The sequence below is a fragment of the Xiphophorus maculatus genome, chromosome 6 (genome assembly GCF_002775205.1).
Source record: "Xiphophorus maculatus strain JP 163 A chromosome 6, X_maculatus-5.0-male, whole genome shotgun sequence".
NCBI classification, from domain to species: domain Eukaryota; kingdom Metazoa; phylum Chordata; class Actinopteri; order Cyprinodontiformes; family Poeciliidae; genus Xiphophorus; species Xiphophorus maculatus.
In genome coordinates, this window is record NC_036448.1 from 12,955,292 (window position 1) to 12,974,839 (window position 19,548).

Consider the following 19,548-nt stretch of genomic DNA (forward strand, 5'->3'; position numbering starts at 1 on the left):
AAGGCATGAATAAATCTGAATATTATTTACCTCTGATGCTCTGCGTTTGCCAATATTCCAGGAGTAATACTGTTCTACCGAAGAGGCACAAAATGGATGGGAGTCTTCGGCTAAACGGAGAAACATAATTTCAACTTGTGTTTAGTGTTTAGTAAAAGCACAGGTGAAAAGAAATTCAAACTTTTCAGACAGTTTTTATATAAACGGTGTCATGGAAATGTCACATGAAAAGTCAAACTACTTACTTTTATCTGGTACAATTAGAGGGAACTTCTTCACTACAGCAGTCAGCAGCTGCATCATTGTTTCTATATGCTCGGTGCTGAGGGAAAAAGCCGTTGCTCTGGTTACTTAATGCATTCAGTCTTGATTATTTTAATAAATGTATGACTTCTGGCCATGGCTCCACAACTCCTTTTTGCTGTGGTTGCAGTGGCTCACCTAACTTTTTCACTTAGGTGCAACTTTTAGTGCACCCATATTTTAGAGCTCCTTTATCACCAGCTTATGCTCCTATATCTTTAAAAGTCAGTTATGCAATTTCTAGTGGAGATTCAGCTTAACATTTTGGACACATTTGTCACAGTAAACAACAATTTTGTAAAAATCTGTTGAGAACTTCCAAACAGTACTCAAGTTAATTTGCAGAGAATGATATTATTATAGTAGTTAGTATTACTAGTTATCATTCAATTTTTTTTTTCCTCTAGTAGTAATTTCTACACAACTCTCACAATCAGAGAATGCATTTTATTTTATTAAATTATTATGAGCATTTGAAACATATCTATAGAAGATGAGATATTGTGTCTCAATAGAAAATTATCAGAGAAGCCACTGCTCAAGACAGAGCGAAATAAAATCTTCCTTTATAACAAATGAACAAATCAGTGTTAACGATGCTCCAAGCACATTTTGATTTGTGCATTTTTTCCCAAGCTATAATTTGCAAAATTCACATATTTGAATTTACTAAATGAATGTCTGTTTGTCAAGACTTTATTGCAGCCTGCAGCACAAACATAGAACCCCTCCTGCTCCAAGACTGTTGTGTTTTTACGAGCAGAGAAGGTCTTGCAAGTTATTATAATTAGCTATAAAACTTGGCTTGAATTTCATAGTCCATGTTTTGGCTTCCTATTGTGAAGATTTGATTTTTCATCTGCTCTTTAAAAAAAAAAAAAACAAAAAAAAAAAACACAAATGAATGTCAGAGAACTTTAGGCAAAAAGCCACGCCATAATATGCAGAGAATAAGCAGACACTCGACCAAAATGGTCAAATAAATCTGACAGACAAACCAGGCCGTTCTGAAGCCTGCATACATCCAGCTGGATGGTAACTAACTCAGAATTAGCTGCAGGCAAAGTGAGTGGAAGAGACTGAGGAATGAAGGCATCCTAAAGCCCTGCTTCTAGTGTCCACAAAGGAAATTTTTTTCTTTATTTGTTTTTTTAATGGAGATGTTCCAGTGAATCTGTTTGTCCTTACTTGATCAGATCGTGTGCAGAAGTGTCTGCGCCTTGTTCCTGCTTTACAGCAGTAGCTGCACAAGGGACATGGGCTGAGGGTGGAGCCGGCGTAGAGACCGGCGTCGACGGACCGGCTGTGATGGCGGGACCAGCACTTGGTTCCGTTTTCACTGTGGCAACAAAGAGCGAGAGCAGAGAGACACATGAGTCAAAGGTCACACATTCTATGAAGTTAAAAGTAGCTAAAAAAAAATAATTTGGGTTCAAAAATAAAGAGATTGTTAAATACAATTTCTGCTTGTAAATAACCAAGAACATTAAGCTTTCTCTAAATAAACTGTAATTGGGGGTTGAAGGAAGGCTGAATGTCCAGCTTTATTTTATATTTGTCAGTGCTGTTTACTGCTGTGCATTAAAGGCTTTGTAGATTGTTAAAGCATAATTACGCCTCCACTTCTAAGCCAGTGCAATAACAAATGAATACCATCAAAGTATTTGTATGAAATTTAAAAAAAGTCATTGATGCAATGACTGAATAAACATACAAATTATAAATCAGACCAAACTAAAGGTAAATTAGGATCCTATGTGGGAAATCTGGAATTATTCCAGACTTCTTGGGGATTAAAATTGAAAATTAACTTGATGAGATTTTAAGATTCTGTAGAAACAATGTCTTGTTTATCATTATTTTTATCATCCTGATTAATGATACATAAAATGGAGATGGGTAGAAAGTGATGAATCTGAGACAAGATTGTGGGTGGACTGAGGATGGACCCGTCTCACCTTGTGCCAGAGGTGGGACAAGGGAGGAGGGGATCTGGCTGGCGGCGTTTGGGGCGGCTCCTGCTCCAGCAGCCCCATGGGGTGTCAACGAAGAGGAAGAGGAGGAGGGAGTGTTGGAGACTGGGCCTTTAGACACCACTACACACAGAGAAAACACACTTTGTATCAGTGGCTCATTTGGTAAATATAGTATGCGTAAAAATTAGATGAAAAATGATCATATAGATCTTGCAATGAAAAAAAACAATATGATAAAACTGAGTTTGTGATTTAAATAAAACTATATATTAAAAACTGCTCAGTTTGTTCACTTGTAAAAGATATAACACAAAAAAACCATAAGAATCTTATATGTTTCTCATTTAACATCTATTTTTTTTCACCTTACCTTTACCAACAGGCATGAATATGGTCTGCAGCCCAGCAGACCCAGAGCCAACTCCCAGCTGCTTGAGCTGGTTAGCAGGGATTGTTAAGACTGTCTGCTGGGAGTTGGAGCCTCCAGAGTGAATCTTCAGCATACCTGCCAAAAATAATGCGTTTTATATGTAAAGTCAGTTTTACAGCTCTGACCATCTTCAGGCCAACACATCAATGTATTTTTCAAACAACCTGACAGTGCAGTACTCGTCTTTCCTCCTCCAGTTGCCACCCCGCTGACTAATGACGATGCAGAAACTAACGGCGTGCCGCTGCTTTTGGGCACACCCACCACGGCGCCCACTCCTGCTCCTTTGGACATGCTGATGACGGGCATATTTGTGACCCCTTTAGCAAGCGTTACGACCGCCCCGCTGGAACTCGTGGCGCTCTTCGTCACAGTGGCAGCTCCTTTGACCAAAGAGGCAACCGCTGCCTTGGACAGGCCGCCGCCCCCAGCTGCGCTGGAGCTCTTGGCTGCACTGATGACCGCTGCTTGGTTGGCTGACACCAGAAGTGAGTGGGGCTGAGAAGCAGGCTTCCCGCCATCAACAGTCTGCGTGAAAACACACAAATCATCAGCTGCTGACCAAAAATTTATTTTAGGTAATTAAAGCTTTCTTTTTTAACTAAATGTGCAAAAGATTTTCTTCTCTCTTTCATTGATAAAGCTGAATAGGTCAGGATAGTTAATGGACTTCCTTCATACATGAGCCGTGTAATTGTACTTCATATATAAACTGAACAAGAACTAAAATTTGTATACCTCAGAACAAAAAGCAAAATAACAGAAGGGAGGACGTACAATAAATCTCAATTTGAACACCAAATGCAGTGCAAAAACAAAACAATACAGCTACCATACCTACCTTGTAAAGGCTGAATATAAATCATCATAAATGGCAAAAAGATGGCTGTCTCCACAGAGAACATACAATGAAGTGGAGCTAAACTGAATGGAGGAAGTTATAATTATTCAGACTCAACCATGTGAGATTTCACAGCAACATTCTGTCACCAAGATGGCAGGTTGTGTATGGAAAAGATGTGCCAGCATAAACTTGTTCTGCTGTATGTTCAGTGATAAACAGTGTAGATCTGTCGAAATTATCCTTTATGCAAAGCTACAACATTTAGGCTAAAATCTAATTAGACCAATTATTCACCATGGAAGCCTATAAAGCAGCATTAAGACATTTACTCTCAATCTTGAAATATTTTTGCCAAAATAATTAAAACCAGTCACTGCACCCTTTTCAGTATGTTTAGTATTTCCACCCCTGCAGATGCTCTATTGTGTCTGTATGTGTCAGGCAGGTAGAAGGTACCAAGAGTCTCGCTTTGAGTATATTTTCTATAACAATCTGCTGGTGTGAGTCATCTGAAATGGGGGCGCGGGCTGAAATTTTGATGGAATCAGGTAGGTAGTAAAGAGGAATATAAACACAACAGTATTTAAAAGTGTGACGGACAGTCTCTATGGCTAGACATTTTTATTTTATTCAACTGATGATTACGCTGATTATTGACTTCTCAATGAAGAAAAAAAAAGAGACATTTGGTCTCACAAAGAGGGTTATGCTATGTTTGAATTGCTTGTGTGTGTTTTTTATGGCTGAGCATTATGTTGCCATCACAACTGTGTGCAATATGCATATCGGAAAGCACTGTTCAGAGTGCAATTACTGTTGGCTAATATATTTCAAGTGTTATGAACTTGAGTTTTACATGCTAATGCAATATTTAGCCAGTTGGACAGTTTCACAGCAGCAGATTGTCACACTGAACACAAATGACATTGCCCAAAATGCCAAAGGTCACAGAGTACTGGAGGCACAGAAGAGAAGGTGAGGAAAGGAAAAAAATAGGCATATGTAGCAACTGATATTGACATTGTAATATTAAACAAGGTTATTCTAATATTGTGCAAACCAAATTTTCATTATTTGAGTTACTGAGGTCTAGCTCCAATCCAAACCATGAGCAAGGTTAAATCCTCTTCAGTTTCCCCTTCAATCATGTCTGCTCTTTTCTGATAAACACATCAAGTGTTTGCAACAAGTAATCATTCTGTTTCTCATATATTCTTTTTGAACTGATCAAAAAACATTATTTGCATTTTTACCATGCATGTCATCACCTATTTTAAAAGATAAAACTGCTTTGTAAGCATGTTTTGTGTACATGCTCACATAAAACATTGTTGAATTTCCACTAATTAAATTCCTCTTTAAATCTGGTTAAACTAGTAAAAATAAATAGGAGATGAGAAATATCTAAACTCAACTTTAAACAGTTCGTGCAGTTTGGTTTAAAAATGGCTTAAAACACTGCTGTGATGCTCCCAAATGAGTGTAAAACATGCCTGTTGTTGAGTTGCTGCTGCCCCTGCTGCACTAACAGGAGTGGAGGAAGCAGCTGTGATGACTCCCCCCGTCATCCTCAGTGTGGTGGTACCAGGCTTGGACATGTGACCCGCTCCCGCTGCTGTTACAGTCTTCACAGAGCCGTCGGACAGCTTAAGCTGCGCTCCCTGTGAGCTGCCAACAACCTGTCCGTCATGGCAAAAAAATATCAGACAAGTTTATTATTGCAATCGAGATTAAACTGTAAACAAAGGAGGTGAGGTGTCACCAAGGCTAAGGAGCAAAATAAATCAACCACATTCCTGAAATTCAAAATACAAAGTACAAACTTCAATACTCAAATCTAGGTGAGAATCAATTGCAAAAAGCATTTTGAAATTCATCATAAAACACAAAGTATAAGACTTTTTACATGAAGCAACTTAATGGTGTTTGGTGCTAGTAAACACCAAACAACAACAAACAAGACAAATCAGAATCACACACTATTAGTTCAAGTACTGCCTAGACCTCTAGGCAGTTTTTCTCCCCAACCTGAGCCAAGATGGCCGCCTTCTGTCCAGCCGTCACCCGGATAGCCTGCTGGGTGGAAGTGGCTGTAGATGATCCTGAATGACCTGCTGAACTGGAACTGCCCTGCTTCCCTGATCCCTGTGATGGCTGACCAACCAGGAATGTACCCTAACAACAGCAAAGTGATGCAACAGAGAGCCAGTCACACTGTGCAAATGAGTATTTGGTAAGTTGCAGTTTAGAGGATAAATTTTAGCATTTAACAGCTGCAGTCCTCTGGGTCAATGCAACAAATGTAATAAACATAAACTTCAGCTCATACAGCCTTTAAAATATAAAAAAAAATGATCTGTTGTCAAAACATCTGTTAAACCGTTTCAATAAAACAGGGTTTCATTATATGAACTACTACATTTTTATGTATGGTTTTAGCATAACACAAAAATCCATTGACCTTAGCATCAAACCATAATTTAAGTCTTTGCTAAATTAGGCACTAAGTCATTAATTATTCACAATTCTGTGAATAAGTTTAAGTTATGACTTCATGTGCAAAGCGAATGTTGTCTGTGAAGTCCTCAGTGAAATCTCAGCAGATGGTCGTTATATAATCTTATAAAGTTGACAACCAGATACAGCTTCTAATTAAGAGCAAGTTTTGTCCCGAATATTACAATCAGAGAGAAACTAAGACTACTAAACTAAGAAATGCAACTATAGTGTAATGAAGTAGATAACAAAATATTACTGCAACTTTCTCCAGTTTCATACAGATGAAAATGATCTAATAAGCAAAACAGGCAATGATGAAGAACCATTTGTTTAATAGATCCACTTAAATCACAGATGCATGAGGAAGATGTTTTCTCCAGAATAATTAAACAGGAAACCTCAATGCTGTTTGGTTCTCACAGCAAAATAAAACAACAACAATGTTGACCCTGTTTGACATTCACCAGAAAAACACAAATATAGACTAGAGGTAAAGAGTTTGCATCGATTGCTTCGTAGAGAAAAAAGAACTGTTTACCCACCTGTGGGGTTTGTTTCAAAATGTAAGATGTGTAGGAGAGGTTTGAAGGCAGACTGCCTGAAGATGAGGAGGATGAGGAGTTCTGAGAGCTGCTTGTACCTGCTGACGGGCCGCTCTGGGACTGGTGACCTACATAGCAGAGAGGCACATTCACATCAACTTTGAATCAGATAAACAGTCTTTTTCTTACACATGTGCAGTATTAAATATAGTGCTTTATTAAGATGAGAAGAAATGCGGAGGACAGGCAGCAATAAATTACTCCAACTTCCTTTCAACGATACTCATTAAGAAACAACTCAGGTTTGCCTTGCAGTTTTTGAAAGCAAAGGATGAACTTTTAACACACTTTGTTTTGAGGATATCTTTACTTTAAGGATACAAACCAGTGACGTAACTCGTCTTACTTGCACCAGAGGCTCTGAGGATGGCTCCTTGTGGAATGAGAAGCAGCTTCCCCTTCCCTGACGGGTTCTTACTGTTGGTGGTTAGGTAGAGTTTGGTACCTGGAGGCAAATTAGCCAGGTTGGCTAAATTGTTTGCTGGCAGCTGCAGAGTGGCCATAACTACAAAAAAAGTACAGAAAGAAGACATTTCTTACTTGTCCAGGTCATACATTGTATTTATTAAAATATCATCACAATGTCTTCATATATAAAGAGGCAATTTTACACATTATTTTAATGGACAATAGCCTCATTATGCAATGTTATTTGGTAGTGATTATAATTAGAAATGCACAGAGAAATCCGTGGAAGACTGGAATCAGCAGATTTTCAGCTTGATTGGCTCTAATCAGTGACAGGTTGATCAAAACCTCAAAACTCCTGTCCAGTTAACACACCATATACACACTCTTGATTTGTAAATGGTGAAGGAGACTCAAAGTTAGCTGTTTTCTGTCTCAATCAGGCCTTTAAAAAGTCTGATTCCATTTGCCAATGCTAATCAAGCTAATCTCTACAATAAAAGTCTAATAAAAACTAAAAATATCAACTTTGTAAAAGTTTCTTTCTTCGCTTGAAGATGGCAGCAATGATTAGATATTCAAAATTATGCCTGTCAAAACATGGAGCTTGTATATTTGTGAACTCTGACCTCCGCTTTTGCCGCCTGAACCACCGGCAGCCTTGGCGCCACCTTGCTGGGCAGTGATGCTCCCCGTTCCACTGACAATGGCTTTTGCAACGCCCTGAGCCAAAACCTGCTTCCCGGCCATCACCTTGGAGACGGAAGGGCTGCCCTTTGCAACCAGAATCTGTCCGCTGCTGATGGCGACCTGTTTCACCGAAGACTGAAGCGTTGAGCTCACAGGAATACCCAACATCTTCAACAACAAGAAGTATCAGATTAGCTTTATGAATCATTCACTGGTAAATTAACAAGTGGATCATTATTCTCATAAATTATTGGTGAGACTCAGAGTTGAAGTAATTGTGACCTTGCTAGTTGTGGACCCTGTGGCCTCTCCGGTCCGTTTCTGACTCGACATTGAGATCATGTGACCTCCTTTCACTGCGACAAACTGGTGGGCTGCAGCAGCAGCAGGTTGCTGCTGGCTGGTTACTGTGGAAACCATCTGCTGTTGCTGTGTTGAAACCTCCCCAGGCTCCTGCTTGATTATAACCTGCAAGGAGACACATTGAAAGGGACTGTAAGAGGACATGCTGCCCATAAACCACAGGAGGCAAAGATATTAAAGCCATTAGGAAATCCACTGTAAACAATATCTGGAGCTGGAGAAATATCATATAAATGATAAATAAGATGCCTTCTGACTGGGAACGACGATGCTCTCATGGTTTTAGTAGACTGCTGAGAATTAGGAAGTGCTTTTATGCCTAAAGTAATGTTTTTGTGAGGGGGCCTCATCATTTATTCATGACATGGATGTTTTTACAATTTCCATATGTTGCCATTAGCTGTTGTGTTTAATAAACAGTAGGTGCTGGAACTTTGAAATGAGAGAAAACACATTAAAACCAATAAAAATAACCTCTATGAAGGAAGGTCGGGGTAATGAGAATGTGAGTAGCGAGGTATTTTCATAGCATCCAATAGAGATCTTTCTTGTACCACTGAAATGTGCAGCCCCTCCTCCACCCCCAGAAATATGTCCTATTTAAATAGGTGCCAAGACGCTCGCATCTGCTGAACACCCTGGGCTTCTATTAATACCACACTGCTTTGTTAACAACACCGATGATAAAAAGTGACAAACTGTGTGGCGTTTTAGCTCAAAATGATTTACGGACACAAACTCACCTTGACCCCCGATGAGAGGAAAGTGCCAGTGTGAACTTTAGGTGCTGGAGAGCGGGCGCCTTGAGCCTGTTTGGCCGAGGGGCTTCCTGTGTAGAAACGTACATATGAACACAGAGCGTCATGGCATAGAATGATTAGAGAGGAGAGGACTACTGTAGTTCTTATTAGCTAGTGATAATATATAATATGATATATGATATGATTTGATATGATATAACACCATATCATATCATATCATATCAAAAACCTAGTGCATGTAACAAAAATAACTAAATAAAAAAAGTGATTGCAGGTTTGGTGAATCAGCCCACATCTGACTCATCCACTGGGATGAGAGACTGCTCAACAGGATTCCAATCCATTTACCAAATCTGCCTGAGCTGTGCACTTATAAATTAAGTGTAGGAGTGGCTGACTGCATGTGTGTGTGTGTGTGTGTGTGTGTGTGCGTGTGTGTGTGCGTGTGTGTGTGTGTGTGGAAAAACAATGAAGGTGAAAGAGCTCTACGTTGTGATGTAAGCTGAGGATTTTTGATGCGTAAGCGGTTTCAGTTGCCGTGACCATGTGCCTCTGGGTGCTTAGCGAGTACGCACTCGTTTCCCCTGGTACCGAGATTTGATCCTTCAGTCAAGAGCAATCAACATTTATGTGGAAAACCTGATGTGAACACCATGCGTCATCCAATCTAATCAAGCCATGAAACACATCAGTCACTATGGTAACCACTTATCCACAAATTATCCTGCTGGATTAGAACATGTAACATTAGGGCTATGAAAAGCTTAGAGAAAGGGAAATAAAGTATTGTTCATTTCCTGCTTCCAACTGCAGTTGTTGTATTTTCTACATCCATGTGGGTGGCTAAAACGCTGCTTTTCAATTTCATTCCAGGTTTGCTTCTGATTCTGAGCAGGACACAGTGAAGCTGGAGATGTACCTGCAGAGGCAGCAGATGAGGATGCCATGCTGATCACCTGGCCGGGCTTATCGACGATAATGTACGGGTTGTTGAGGACAGAGGAGGCGTTCTGCTTGCTGTGGACAGGGGTGGAGGTTGTGGGTGTCCGGGGCAACGGCGAATGGCTGGGAGTAGAGATGGGTGAACCTGAAGGTGTTGAAGCAAACCAGCACAGAGGAAGGCAGAGACAAAAGAAAGCAGAAAGAATATGATTCTATATCATTTTCATGTACTTCTTTTTGTAATATTTTAGTAAGCCCAGGCTGAAAACTTTCATCACACATTTTTTGAATCCAGAGACAAAAAATATGTTCTATTTCTTGGCTGTTAATTCACAATAGCACATAACAGGAAGCGAAATGTAAGAAAGCAAAGTTTCTCAGTTTGGAAGAGTTAGGCTTCGCACATGAAGTCTCTGAAATTTCAGCTCCCGGTAATTAACCTTTGACACCAAGTCTGCTGTTTTGCTAACTGTGCTAAAAAACAGTTTAAGACATCAACTCTGTGATCAGGTGTTTTGCAATAATAAAATCCTTTTAATTACATTTATGTGCAACAGACTCGTTGCACACCATACGTGAAGTCATATGCATAGTGTGACATCACATCTTCTCCAAATGTGAATAACATCAGTCACAAAAATGCTTTTTGTAATGACTGAAAGAAGAATTTAACAAGTTGTCTCAGCTCTCAGATTTTAAGTTATTCTGTGTGGATTAAACAAGAAAAAACTGAACATGTCTGTCATGTGCTGTACTTCTTTATTTTGAAAAAAAACAAAACAAAACAGGAATTTAAAGTTCATCGTACAAAGGCATCAAGATGTTTTTTTGTTTAATTTGTACATCCCTGTACAAATAAATTACGTCACAAAAAAAATATTTTCTTATTTTAAACTTTCATTTGATTCAAAGTTATAATGAAAAGTTTTTAATGAAATTTATTGCTCTTAAAGAGAAGTCAAAATCATCCAAGATCAGTCTCAGCATAAAACTTCTCAAAATTGGAAACTGGCCGCAGAAATCTCACAGAAAACTGTTGTTTTCTATTACAAATAGGTCACAAACTTTAATTTGCACAATTTCTAACACAATGTAAAAGAAAAGCCTTATCTATCTTTTTCTTAGTCAACAGTCCTCTTCAACAGTTCAAGCAAATAATAGGAAAAGACAATAATACTGATATTAAGAAGAGAGAAGTTGTGTACTTCAGTGTGTTACAATGACATTTCACAAAATGCCTCAGTAAGGCATGGAGCTGTTTTGAAAGAATTTGATTCATCATCCTAACTGAGAGGAAGCACTTACCTGAGACTATTTTGCAGCTCATGGTGATTGGTTGGAACGATTTCCCCGGAGACTCTGCAGGACTGGGCGCCTGTCCCTGGGGAACTATTTTACAGCTTGCTGTGATTGGCTGGAAGGCAGAGTTACCAGGGGAACCGAGAGTGACCCTGTCACCAGGTCTGGGTCTTGTTGGAGTGCGTTCACCAGCAGCAAGGCCTGCATTATGTCCACTTGCAGACTTCGCCATCTCCGCTTTTAATAAACCTGCAGAAAGAAGAATCCCTTGATGCATAACTTGTTGTCAAAGAAACGACATGGACGAAACTCTCTGCAATGACTTCATCCAAACTGTGACTAAAGACGCAACGTAAATTAAAGATTATGCCAACGAAATTATATCTAAAAAGATATATAAATCAGTGAGTAGTGAAACCAGTTATTCTGCGTTTCTGCTAAAATTCCTCTGTTTTGTAGCTGGTAGTTTTCTCGGTAGTACCTTTTTCTGCACCAAAATCATGTGAGACAGGAGAGCTGGGGTGTCCGTACGTCTGGGTCAGAGTGGCCGTCGACATGGGGCTGGCTGCTTTTAGAGACGCTTTGTTGGACGATGAGGAGCGCTTAGGAATATAGTCTTCCCCAAGAGAATCTCTATGAAGTTCCACATCAACCACCTGAAACAAATAGAGATGCTTTTTAGAAGTGGACAACAAGGTTATGCAGAACCTACAGAATTATAATGGTAACATTTTGATTTTGATCGTAAAACTCTACAGCATTTGCATTTGGGCAAAACATTTGGTTTTTTTGTTTTTGTTTTTCATATAACCTGGCATTTGTTATTGTGGTTCTGTACATGTTCACAAAACACACTATAAAATAAAGAATTAAAAAAAAGAGAAAAATTGACAAATACAATACTAGCTTACAGGTAAAGCATGATTACGTCTGAATCTGCACAATGAAGCAAAACAAAAGCAATCAACTCGTCAATATGTCTTAAACCAAACTAAAAAATGAGAGGGATTTGGCTGAGAAAACATAAAATGATGCATCGGTGGGTATTCTAGACAATACTGTGATTACTCAAACTTTCCATATCGTCAATAGGTTTAAAATCGAAAATGGTTAAATTTCCTGCCTCTCCTTGTTGTCACAGAAAGGAAAATAGAAAAAAGGAAACAATATGCACATCTATAACTTACAGTTTCTGCTCCCAGTGTCTGCAGGCCTGTGTATGTTCTGTCCAGCTGCAGAAACACAAGAGAGGTTACACAATTAAACAGGAAATCTGTAACTATGACAGAGCGGAACAAACACACTCAGATAAACACAATAAATCCAATTAATGTCAGTAAACAGTATAAAAACTGGCTCATGTAGAATAGAAAAGATGTGAGCAAATACAATTGTATACTTTTATTTGTGTCTTTTTCTGAATACCATATAAATAAGTGGTGTTAACTGAAGTGAAAGCAAGTAAATGAGGGCTTAAAATCGCCTAAGGAGAAAACTAAATAAATGTTAAAAAAAGGGCATTAAAGAATACTGTGACGCTGTCAGAAGAAATAAGCAACCATAAAGGAGATGTGGTCTATGGTCTGACCTTTAACTGGTGGATGATGTCAATGCGTTTGTTGCGAGAGTCTTTGAAGTGAATCTGGATCCTCACAGGAAACTCTCCCCATCCGCGTCGCGTTAAATGAAAGGGAGGCTCGCTGAGAAAAGGCACATCGAAAAGCCCCAAATAAACATCACCCGAATACAAATCTGCAGCAGGTTCCCCCCAACAATGCCTTTTAAGACAAAACATTCTCACAGTTTTCTGGCTCAGCTCCAGTTATTAATCTCTTTAACAATCAATGACCTGAAGATCTTAAACTCTTCTTCTTTGAGGTGTGAAAACAAAAAGGCATGCAAATGTTAGTTTATTTTAGATTTATGCTCAAGTATAGCCCACTAGTTTAAACTTTACTTTTATGCTTCAACCTTAACAAGACTGAGGCTGTTTGAGAGTCAGCAGAGGGCATCATGCATGCTTAAGGTTCACGGAGCATGAACACTCGAGTCAGTCAAGGGGAGCTTTGAAGTTGCTGCTGCAGCACCAGAAGAGCTTTGTCAGCTCAAACAGCCTGGAGGCCACGGCTCAGTAGGTGGAGTGATGAATGATGATAGTATCTGTGGAAGACCACTATTTAACATCTTAAATCCAAGCTGCAAAAGCCAGAAAACTGCATTATTTTCAAGATAAATCCAAATTTAACTGTGAAGGACTTGGATGGACTCTACATGTTAAATATGCTGCTTCTCAATTTTATGCTCACCAGGGACTAGTTATCATCTCAAAACACAAACAGTATTTTGCAGAGACAAGAGTACATAAGGTGATGCTTTATTACAGATGCACAAGGGGGCACTATTTGTTAAAGTATTTTCTTAAGATTTCTGTTTACTGCAGAGTCACCAAACTGTTGCCCCACTAAGAGGTTAACCTAAAAACCCTGAATCACGTGTCGACTAATGAATACTGCCTCTTATTACGCAAGTGTTTTTCAGAATTGTTTTCCTGCTGATAAAGAGGAGGAGCAAACCCCCTTTTTTTTCCTCAGAGCAACAACAAAAATCGTTCAAATCAAATATTGTGTCCATGGGCAACATGGCGGTGTGAAGGGAGCACACTCCCTGAAACAAGTTTGTCCCCGTCTGTCTGGCTTCTATTGATGCCTCAGGTAACCACATGAAACAGCAATCAAGAGCTGATTTCTGTGAGAAGAGGAGGAGCTCTGCCTGTCTCTCATAACATGTTCAGAACTGAGGAGTGTTTACATGCACTGTTGATTTCTAAATACTGAAAAAGATTCACACAGGAACAAACCTGACTTCCACCAGGTCGTTGGGTTTGTAGCTGGGATGCAGAAAGAACCAGACTTTCTTCACAAAGTGGTCGATGCTCGGCTCTCTCCTCGAGCCTCTGACGTACACCATCCACTTATGGGTCGACTGATCGTTTTCTTCCCGCTTATCGGGAGGGATATACCTAAAAGCAATAGCAATAGTACAAAACAGAGAGATCAGTAATTGTTTGGTTGTTTAATATATTCCCTGAAAAAACTGAAACGTGTAAGGAAGACAGAAGGGATAGCTGCAAAAGACTGTTTTCCTTTCTTTAACTACAATCTCTACAAAAAATGAAAATGGGAAATAAATGTTTAGCTTTAACTTAAGGACTGATGGAGATACAGCTCTGCAGGCAACAAAATGTTCAACACTTTCGACATAATACACGTGAGCCCAACACACACAAAACAGAGAAGAAATATAGCCCCCAACACGGTTAGCTTAAGCTCCATAAAAGTAACAGATTGAGCTTTGTGGGATTATGACAACTTTCATGTCATGGCGCATAAAGAATCCGCCAGAAATTTTAAATTTTGTGGGTCACATCAAGCCCTAGGGGAACATAAATAAGATAAAACATGTTTTCAACCTTTATCAAGACTGGGCTTGTCATAAAATCAAATGGTGGCTCCACTCTTGGGAATAAAGTGTTGCACAAGATCAGTTCATCTGTGTGGTTCAGATCACAACCACCAGCTGCTTGATAAGTTCATCTTGTTCTTGTTTGTTTTGGATTTAGAAGTTACACACGAGACACTCTCCATACCCATTAGCACCCCCGATAAACATGTGAAAAGGTTTGACATGTTCATTTTAAAACAGTAGTATAAAGTAGATATAGCTGAAGCATATATGTTACTTATGCCAGTAGTGTTCACATTTTGTCATAAAACTATCCAGTTTAAACTACCCACAACCAAAGATGTTATTTTTTCTTTAAAAATACTAAATTTAGCTCTGATTATATTATTTGTTTACCACAAACATGAACTAAACAAGGGATATTTTAAGGGAACAAATTAAACTAATATTTGAAGAAAAGGAATCTGTAAATTATTGTTGATGTGAAACATTTGAGCTAAACATGTCTGCCACATGAACAAAAAAAGCATACAATTTCATTATGTTTTTCTGGATAGTATTTTGTTGAACTGGAAATATTTTTTCAGTCAATTCTCAGCAGAAGAACAGAACATGGATCATCTCTTGCTTTAGCCAGGTTCAACGAATGATCTGCTTTCAAGTAAGAGTTGATGGATTTTTGTGTTTCTGTGACTATAAAGTAAATAAAACAACCAAAAAAACATGGTTAGTAAAAGACTGCATGGACCTAATTTTCAACATACTAAGACAGATGATGATTTAAAAGCAAGCTTGAGTTCAGTTTTGTTGCATACTTGGATACGTTTCCGACAACAATGGTCTTCTTAACATAGAGTCTGGAGGCTTCATCTCCAGTAGAGTGGTAGGTCACCCTCTGCTCTACATCCATGGGTGAAGGCACACCAAATGTGTCCTAAGAAAAAAAAAGCATTTAAAACAATTATGAGATGGAGCAGCTATGGAAAGATCACAGACCATAACATTTCATTAAGTCAAACTGACTTTGCCTGTGTTTCGTCCAGGTCTGCGCTCCTGCTTGCTGCTGTCCTCTCTCCACGTTCCCTCTCCGTTCCTCTCAGTGCCGTCTCCTTGCTGTGAGAGAGATTCACACTCTGAATGGGCCAGGGATTGTGTTTCCGAGCCCTGATTGAGAGGGGAAGAGGAACGGGACGGAGACTCCAGGAACCGACGGATGGCCGGATGGTTCAACACTGCAGGGTCACTTTTCAAGGTGTGCTAGAAAAGTGCAGAGAAAATATGATCAACTTTTGCAATACTACATTATTTTCCCACTTCGCTGTTTAACATCTGTGTAGTTCTGGTTGTTTCATAGTTAACTTTTTAAACATTTATTACTGATCCTGTGCCAATTATATCCACCAGTAAATGTTTTGTAAATTCTATGACGGTAATTTTCCCATCATCAAGGTTTACTACACATAAAGGTGGTTACAGCACTATATGTATGTATATAATCTATCAACAATACATATCCTATAGTTAATTTGATTTGATCAGACATTATTATCTCAGATAATAAATAAGATTGAACTTCCCAAAAAGAGAGATCAGAACAGTAACCAAATCTTCTGAAATACGCATAAGTTTAAGTAGTACATGGGTACAAAATCGAATCAAGAACGGGACTAAATGTCTGTAACTGACCCAGAACTTTTTTTTTACTCTTTGACCTATAAAAGCTATTTGCTCTAAAACTATTAGAAAATACCTCTGGGGGCTTTGTTATTCCAGAACTGGCAAAGTAATTTGCCACTATGCATGCCCGTAGCTTGTCCATCATCCTCCTGGCTTCATTTAGGCGCTGCAAATAAAAGTTGCATTAGCAAAAGTATGCTGCAAATTTAAAAAATAAAAAAAATAAATGGACTACAGATAGAAGAAGTATTTTTTTATATATAATTCAGAAACACATACCTGACTTATAACATCTATTTCATGCTCTTTGTTCTTCATTTCCAAAGAAAACTGCTCCCTAATGATGTTTTCAATTCTCTGTACAGTCGCTTCTCGAGCTGAGAAAAAAAATATATATATATATTATTTTTTTTTTATATTTTAAACCAGAAATATGTAATTAGACGTAGTACTTCATATTATTAACTTACCATTATGTTCAGCCGTTTTGTTTCTCTTATTACTTTGAACCAGTGAAATGTCATCATAGTCTGGGTCGTTGTCTTCTATTTTCCTTTTAATTCCTGACATGTTTACCTACGAAGAAGACAAAACAAGATGAAAAGCGCATTAGGCTAACGGTGGCTAGTCGTTTCTGTGCTGTTTGGGTAGTTATGATTGTTGTTAGCATCGCTTAGAGAAAGTTCAATCAGTTACAGCAAATGATTGAAGCTAACTCTGTAGCACGAACTACCTTGGGAGGTGTTTGCTACACAAGGCTAAAGGTTTTAAACTCTCAGTGAATTAGCTAACATTGTGAGTGTGGGTGTAATAAGCACGTACATAAAATGCTATTGTATTGTACCCAATAAAAATAAACACAATTGTGCCTGCTATTCTTGCAGCCGACTTGACTGTCAGGTTAAGGAGCGCTAACCTTGTTTGCTAATTTAGCTAACATTGGCACATGTTTGTAGCCACCGAGTCCGACTACATGAAAAGCAGACTTACTGGAGATGTATGTGCAGTGCAGCAACAATGCTTGTTTTAACTCAAAGCGAGCACATCCTTGCTGTAATCGTCCAGTACTCGTGTCTTGCTATTTGCTAAATCTCGAGCTGCATGTGTGTGCTAACTGAGTAGTGTAGAGTTAGCCTCGCCATTCACCAAATAAGCCACTGGGGGTCGCTGTTCTACAGTTGAGTTTTCTCTACTCCTGAAGAACTGAATAAAAAAAAACAAAACAAAAAAACTCGTACATACTGTAATGTGATTCATTGGAAAAAGGGAGTATCTCCTCATCAAAAATGTTACTTGCATTACAACTTCCAACCAGCAAAACAGGTAATCAGAAATAAAAGTGGAAGTAGGACGTCATTCTGTTTCAACGGGAATGATAATTAGATGCTGTTACTGAAACCAGAACTGTTTTCAGATAAGCAGTGCAACAATAAAGTGTTTTTTTTCCTTTGTCACTGAATCTCTCTGAAAATATTTCAGTGGCTTATCTATTCTTTAGAAATCATACGAGTATGACATAATTGCCAAAAATAAATTCCAAGAGATTTTCCTGAGCTTAGAATATGCAAAACAGCATGACAAATCACATATTTTATACATCTTCTACCTAAAAGTCAAGCCCCTTTAGCTACTTCGAATATTTTGGTTTCTGACTGAATTGGTAGCACAAAAAACATAATTCAAAGCACTACTTGACCAATAAAAGTTTGCAAGAGTATTCATGATGCTTCAACATTTTATATTTGCCATATTACAAACACAAACAGAGTAACATTTTATGGATTTTATGTGATAGACAGACACAGACTAGCTCATAACTGTGAAGTTGGAGGAAAATTACACTTTTTCCCCTTAGATTTGAAGGGTGTGCAATTGTTTTCAGTCCCTTGTACTCTGAATAAAATAAAATCCAGTTCAACCTATAGCTTTCTAGTCAAGTCAAGTCACGTAATTAAAAAACAGAGTACACCCTTCTGTAATTTAATCTCAATATAAAGCAGATATTCTAAAACTAGAGACCATTAGCATCATACAGATCAAGGAACAGAGCAGACAAAAAAGGGATAAAGCTGTTGAAAAGTTTAAACCATAGTAAAGTTTTTAAAAACAATATTCCAATTAGTTGTTTTTTTTTTTTCAAAAGCCATAGTAAGTCCTTTTTACAGTGTGTCACAAGTCATCTAGATGACTAGATGCATGATGTCATCTAGTAGAGATGACTTCATGCAAAATGCTTTTTGTAAAATGAAAGGCATTTTCATAGGAACTTAAAAGCTAATTTCCTGCTAAAGTAGCAAAACAAACACTACTTATCTTGAGCAATGCTACTCAGTAATCTTTTAAGCTGGTTAATGACCCGTCAGATGTTAACAATGTTGCAGAGCCCACACTAGAATGGCATATTTCTGAAGATCACATCAGTTCCACGAGCCTTATTGTTATCTTTTTTCCTTCTTTTTTAGCTTTGCAGTGATGCGATCTTCTTGATCACACACTGGTATTCAAAAACATTGCAGGTCACTCAGAAATATGATTCCCCAGGAGAAATGCGGAAAGGTTTTCTGTTTACGTGGAAGAAAAGTTACATTTCTGCATTTTAAGCTACATTTCATTTTGACCTCTTCTGTCATAATGTGATTTTTTTTCCTGCTACATTGTAGTTTTATGTTTTTGAAACGGCAACTGCCAAATAAAGACTTTTTTTCCATCACATGTGCCACTTTACACAAAACAGGATTGCCTGTTTTGTATAAAGTGACCTTTCCTGTGTTGCAAAAACTGGAAAATGTTTACAACTTTTTCAAGTCAATGTGATCATTCTAATTAAGCTGTTCAGGTTCTCACAGAGACACAGGCTTTCCTTTGTCTGCCAGGACGGGATTGTTCCAAATCTCTTTTTAACCTCTAAAATTAACATCAGTGCTGTCTTTACAAGTCTGTAAGTGTGTATCTGTTAAAACAAACAAATTAAGGAAGAAGTTGTTGGGGTTTTTTTTTTTTTTTTTTTTTTTTACAAATTAATTAGCATTAATTATCCATGTCTACAAAACTCTGTGAGAAAAATGTTGCAGTGGTGGTGTCAAATCATGATGTGGAATGAATGCTATAAATCATATAGCACATAAAAAAGCCCAATGAATGTCTACTGGAGCCTGTGTTGCTCAATTTTACTTTAAACTGTGCAGCTGATGCTGGGCCATATCCTCTTGTTCCACACAATGGCTCATTAAAACATCACCAGCATGATTGATTCATCCCTCAATGGACTCAAACCACCAGCAGCTATGTTGAG

General features: G+C 38.4%; 2 protein-coding genes across 4 annotated transcripts in view; one reads left to right on the plus strand and one right to left on the minus strand.

Annotated features, from left to right (window-relative positions):
• The window catches only part of LOC102233562 (microtubule-associated protein 6 homolog), a 23,784-nt gene extending 13,975 nt beyond the window's left edge, over nt 1–9,809 (plus strand). The window contains exon 3 of the mRNA XM_023335140.1: nt 9,750–9,809. Within this exon, the coding sequence (XP_023190908.1) occupies nt 9,750–9,761 (12 nt within the window). The 3' untranslated portion in view covers nt 9,762–9,809. The remainder of the gene's footprint in view (nt 1–9,749) is intronic.
• Nucleotides 1–17,391, minus strand: part of yeats2 (YEATS domain containing 2) — a 22,572-nt gene extending 5,181 nt beyond the window's left edge. The window contains exons 1-25 of one of the 3 annotated variants that reach the window (XM_023335139.1): nt 17,247–17,391; nt 16,727–16,832; nt 16,536–16,633; nt 16,330–16,422; nt 15,603–15,836; nt 15,395–15,513; nt 13,975–14,136; nt 12,706–12,817; nt 12,305–12,349; nt 11,599–11,773; nt 11,124–11,366; nt 9,796–9,963; nt 8,859–8,944; nt 8,035–8,220; nt 7,692–7,872; nt 6,992–7,159; nt 6,595–6,722; nt 5,582–5,728; nt 5,047–5,232; nt 2,874–3,237; nt 2,650–2,784; nt 2,262–2,399; nt 1,492–1,642; nt 246–322; nt 31–110 (exon numbers count right to left, since the gene is read on the minus strand). In XM_023335139.1, the coding sequence (XP_023190907.1) occupies nt 31–110; nt 246–322; nt 1,492–1,642; nt 2,262–2,399; nt 2,650–2,784; nt 2,874–3,237; nt 5,047–5,232; nt 5,582–5,728; nt 6,595–6,722; nt 6,992–7,159; nt 7,692–7,872; nt 8,035–8,220; nt 8,859–8,944; nt 9,796–9,963; nt 11,124–11,366; nt 11,599–11,773; nt 12,305–12,349; nt 12,706–12,817; nt 13,975–14,136; nt 15,395–15,513; nt 15,603–15,836; nt 16,330–16,422; nt 16,536–16,633; nt 16,727–16,826 (3,576 nt within the window). In that variant the 5' untranslated portion in view covers nt 16,827–16,832; nt 17,247–17,391. Of the gene's footprint in view, nt 1–30; nt 111–245; nt 323–1,491; nt 1,643–2,261; nt 2,400–2,649; nt 2,785–2,873; nt 3,238–5,046; nt 5,233–5,581; nt 5,729–6,594; nt 6,723–6,991; nt 7,160–7,691; nt 7,921–8,034; nt 8,221–8,858; nt 8,945–9,795; nt 9,964–11,123; nt 11,367–11,598; nt 11,774–12,304; nt 12,350–12,705; nt 12,818–13,974; nt 14,137–15,394; nt 15,514–15,602; nt 15,837–16,329; nt 16,423–16,535; nt 16,634–16,726; nt 16,833–17,246 lie in introns of all 3 variants that reach the window. The other 2 variants (XM_023335138.1, XM_023335137.1) reach the window with 2 other exon arrangements.
• Between the last annotated feature and the right edge of the window lie 2,157 nt (nt 17,392–19,548).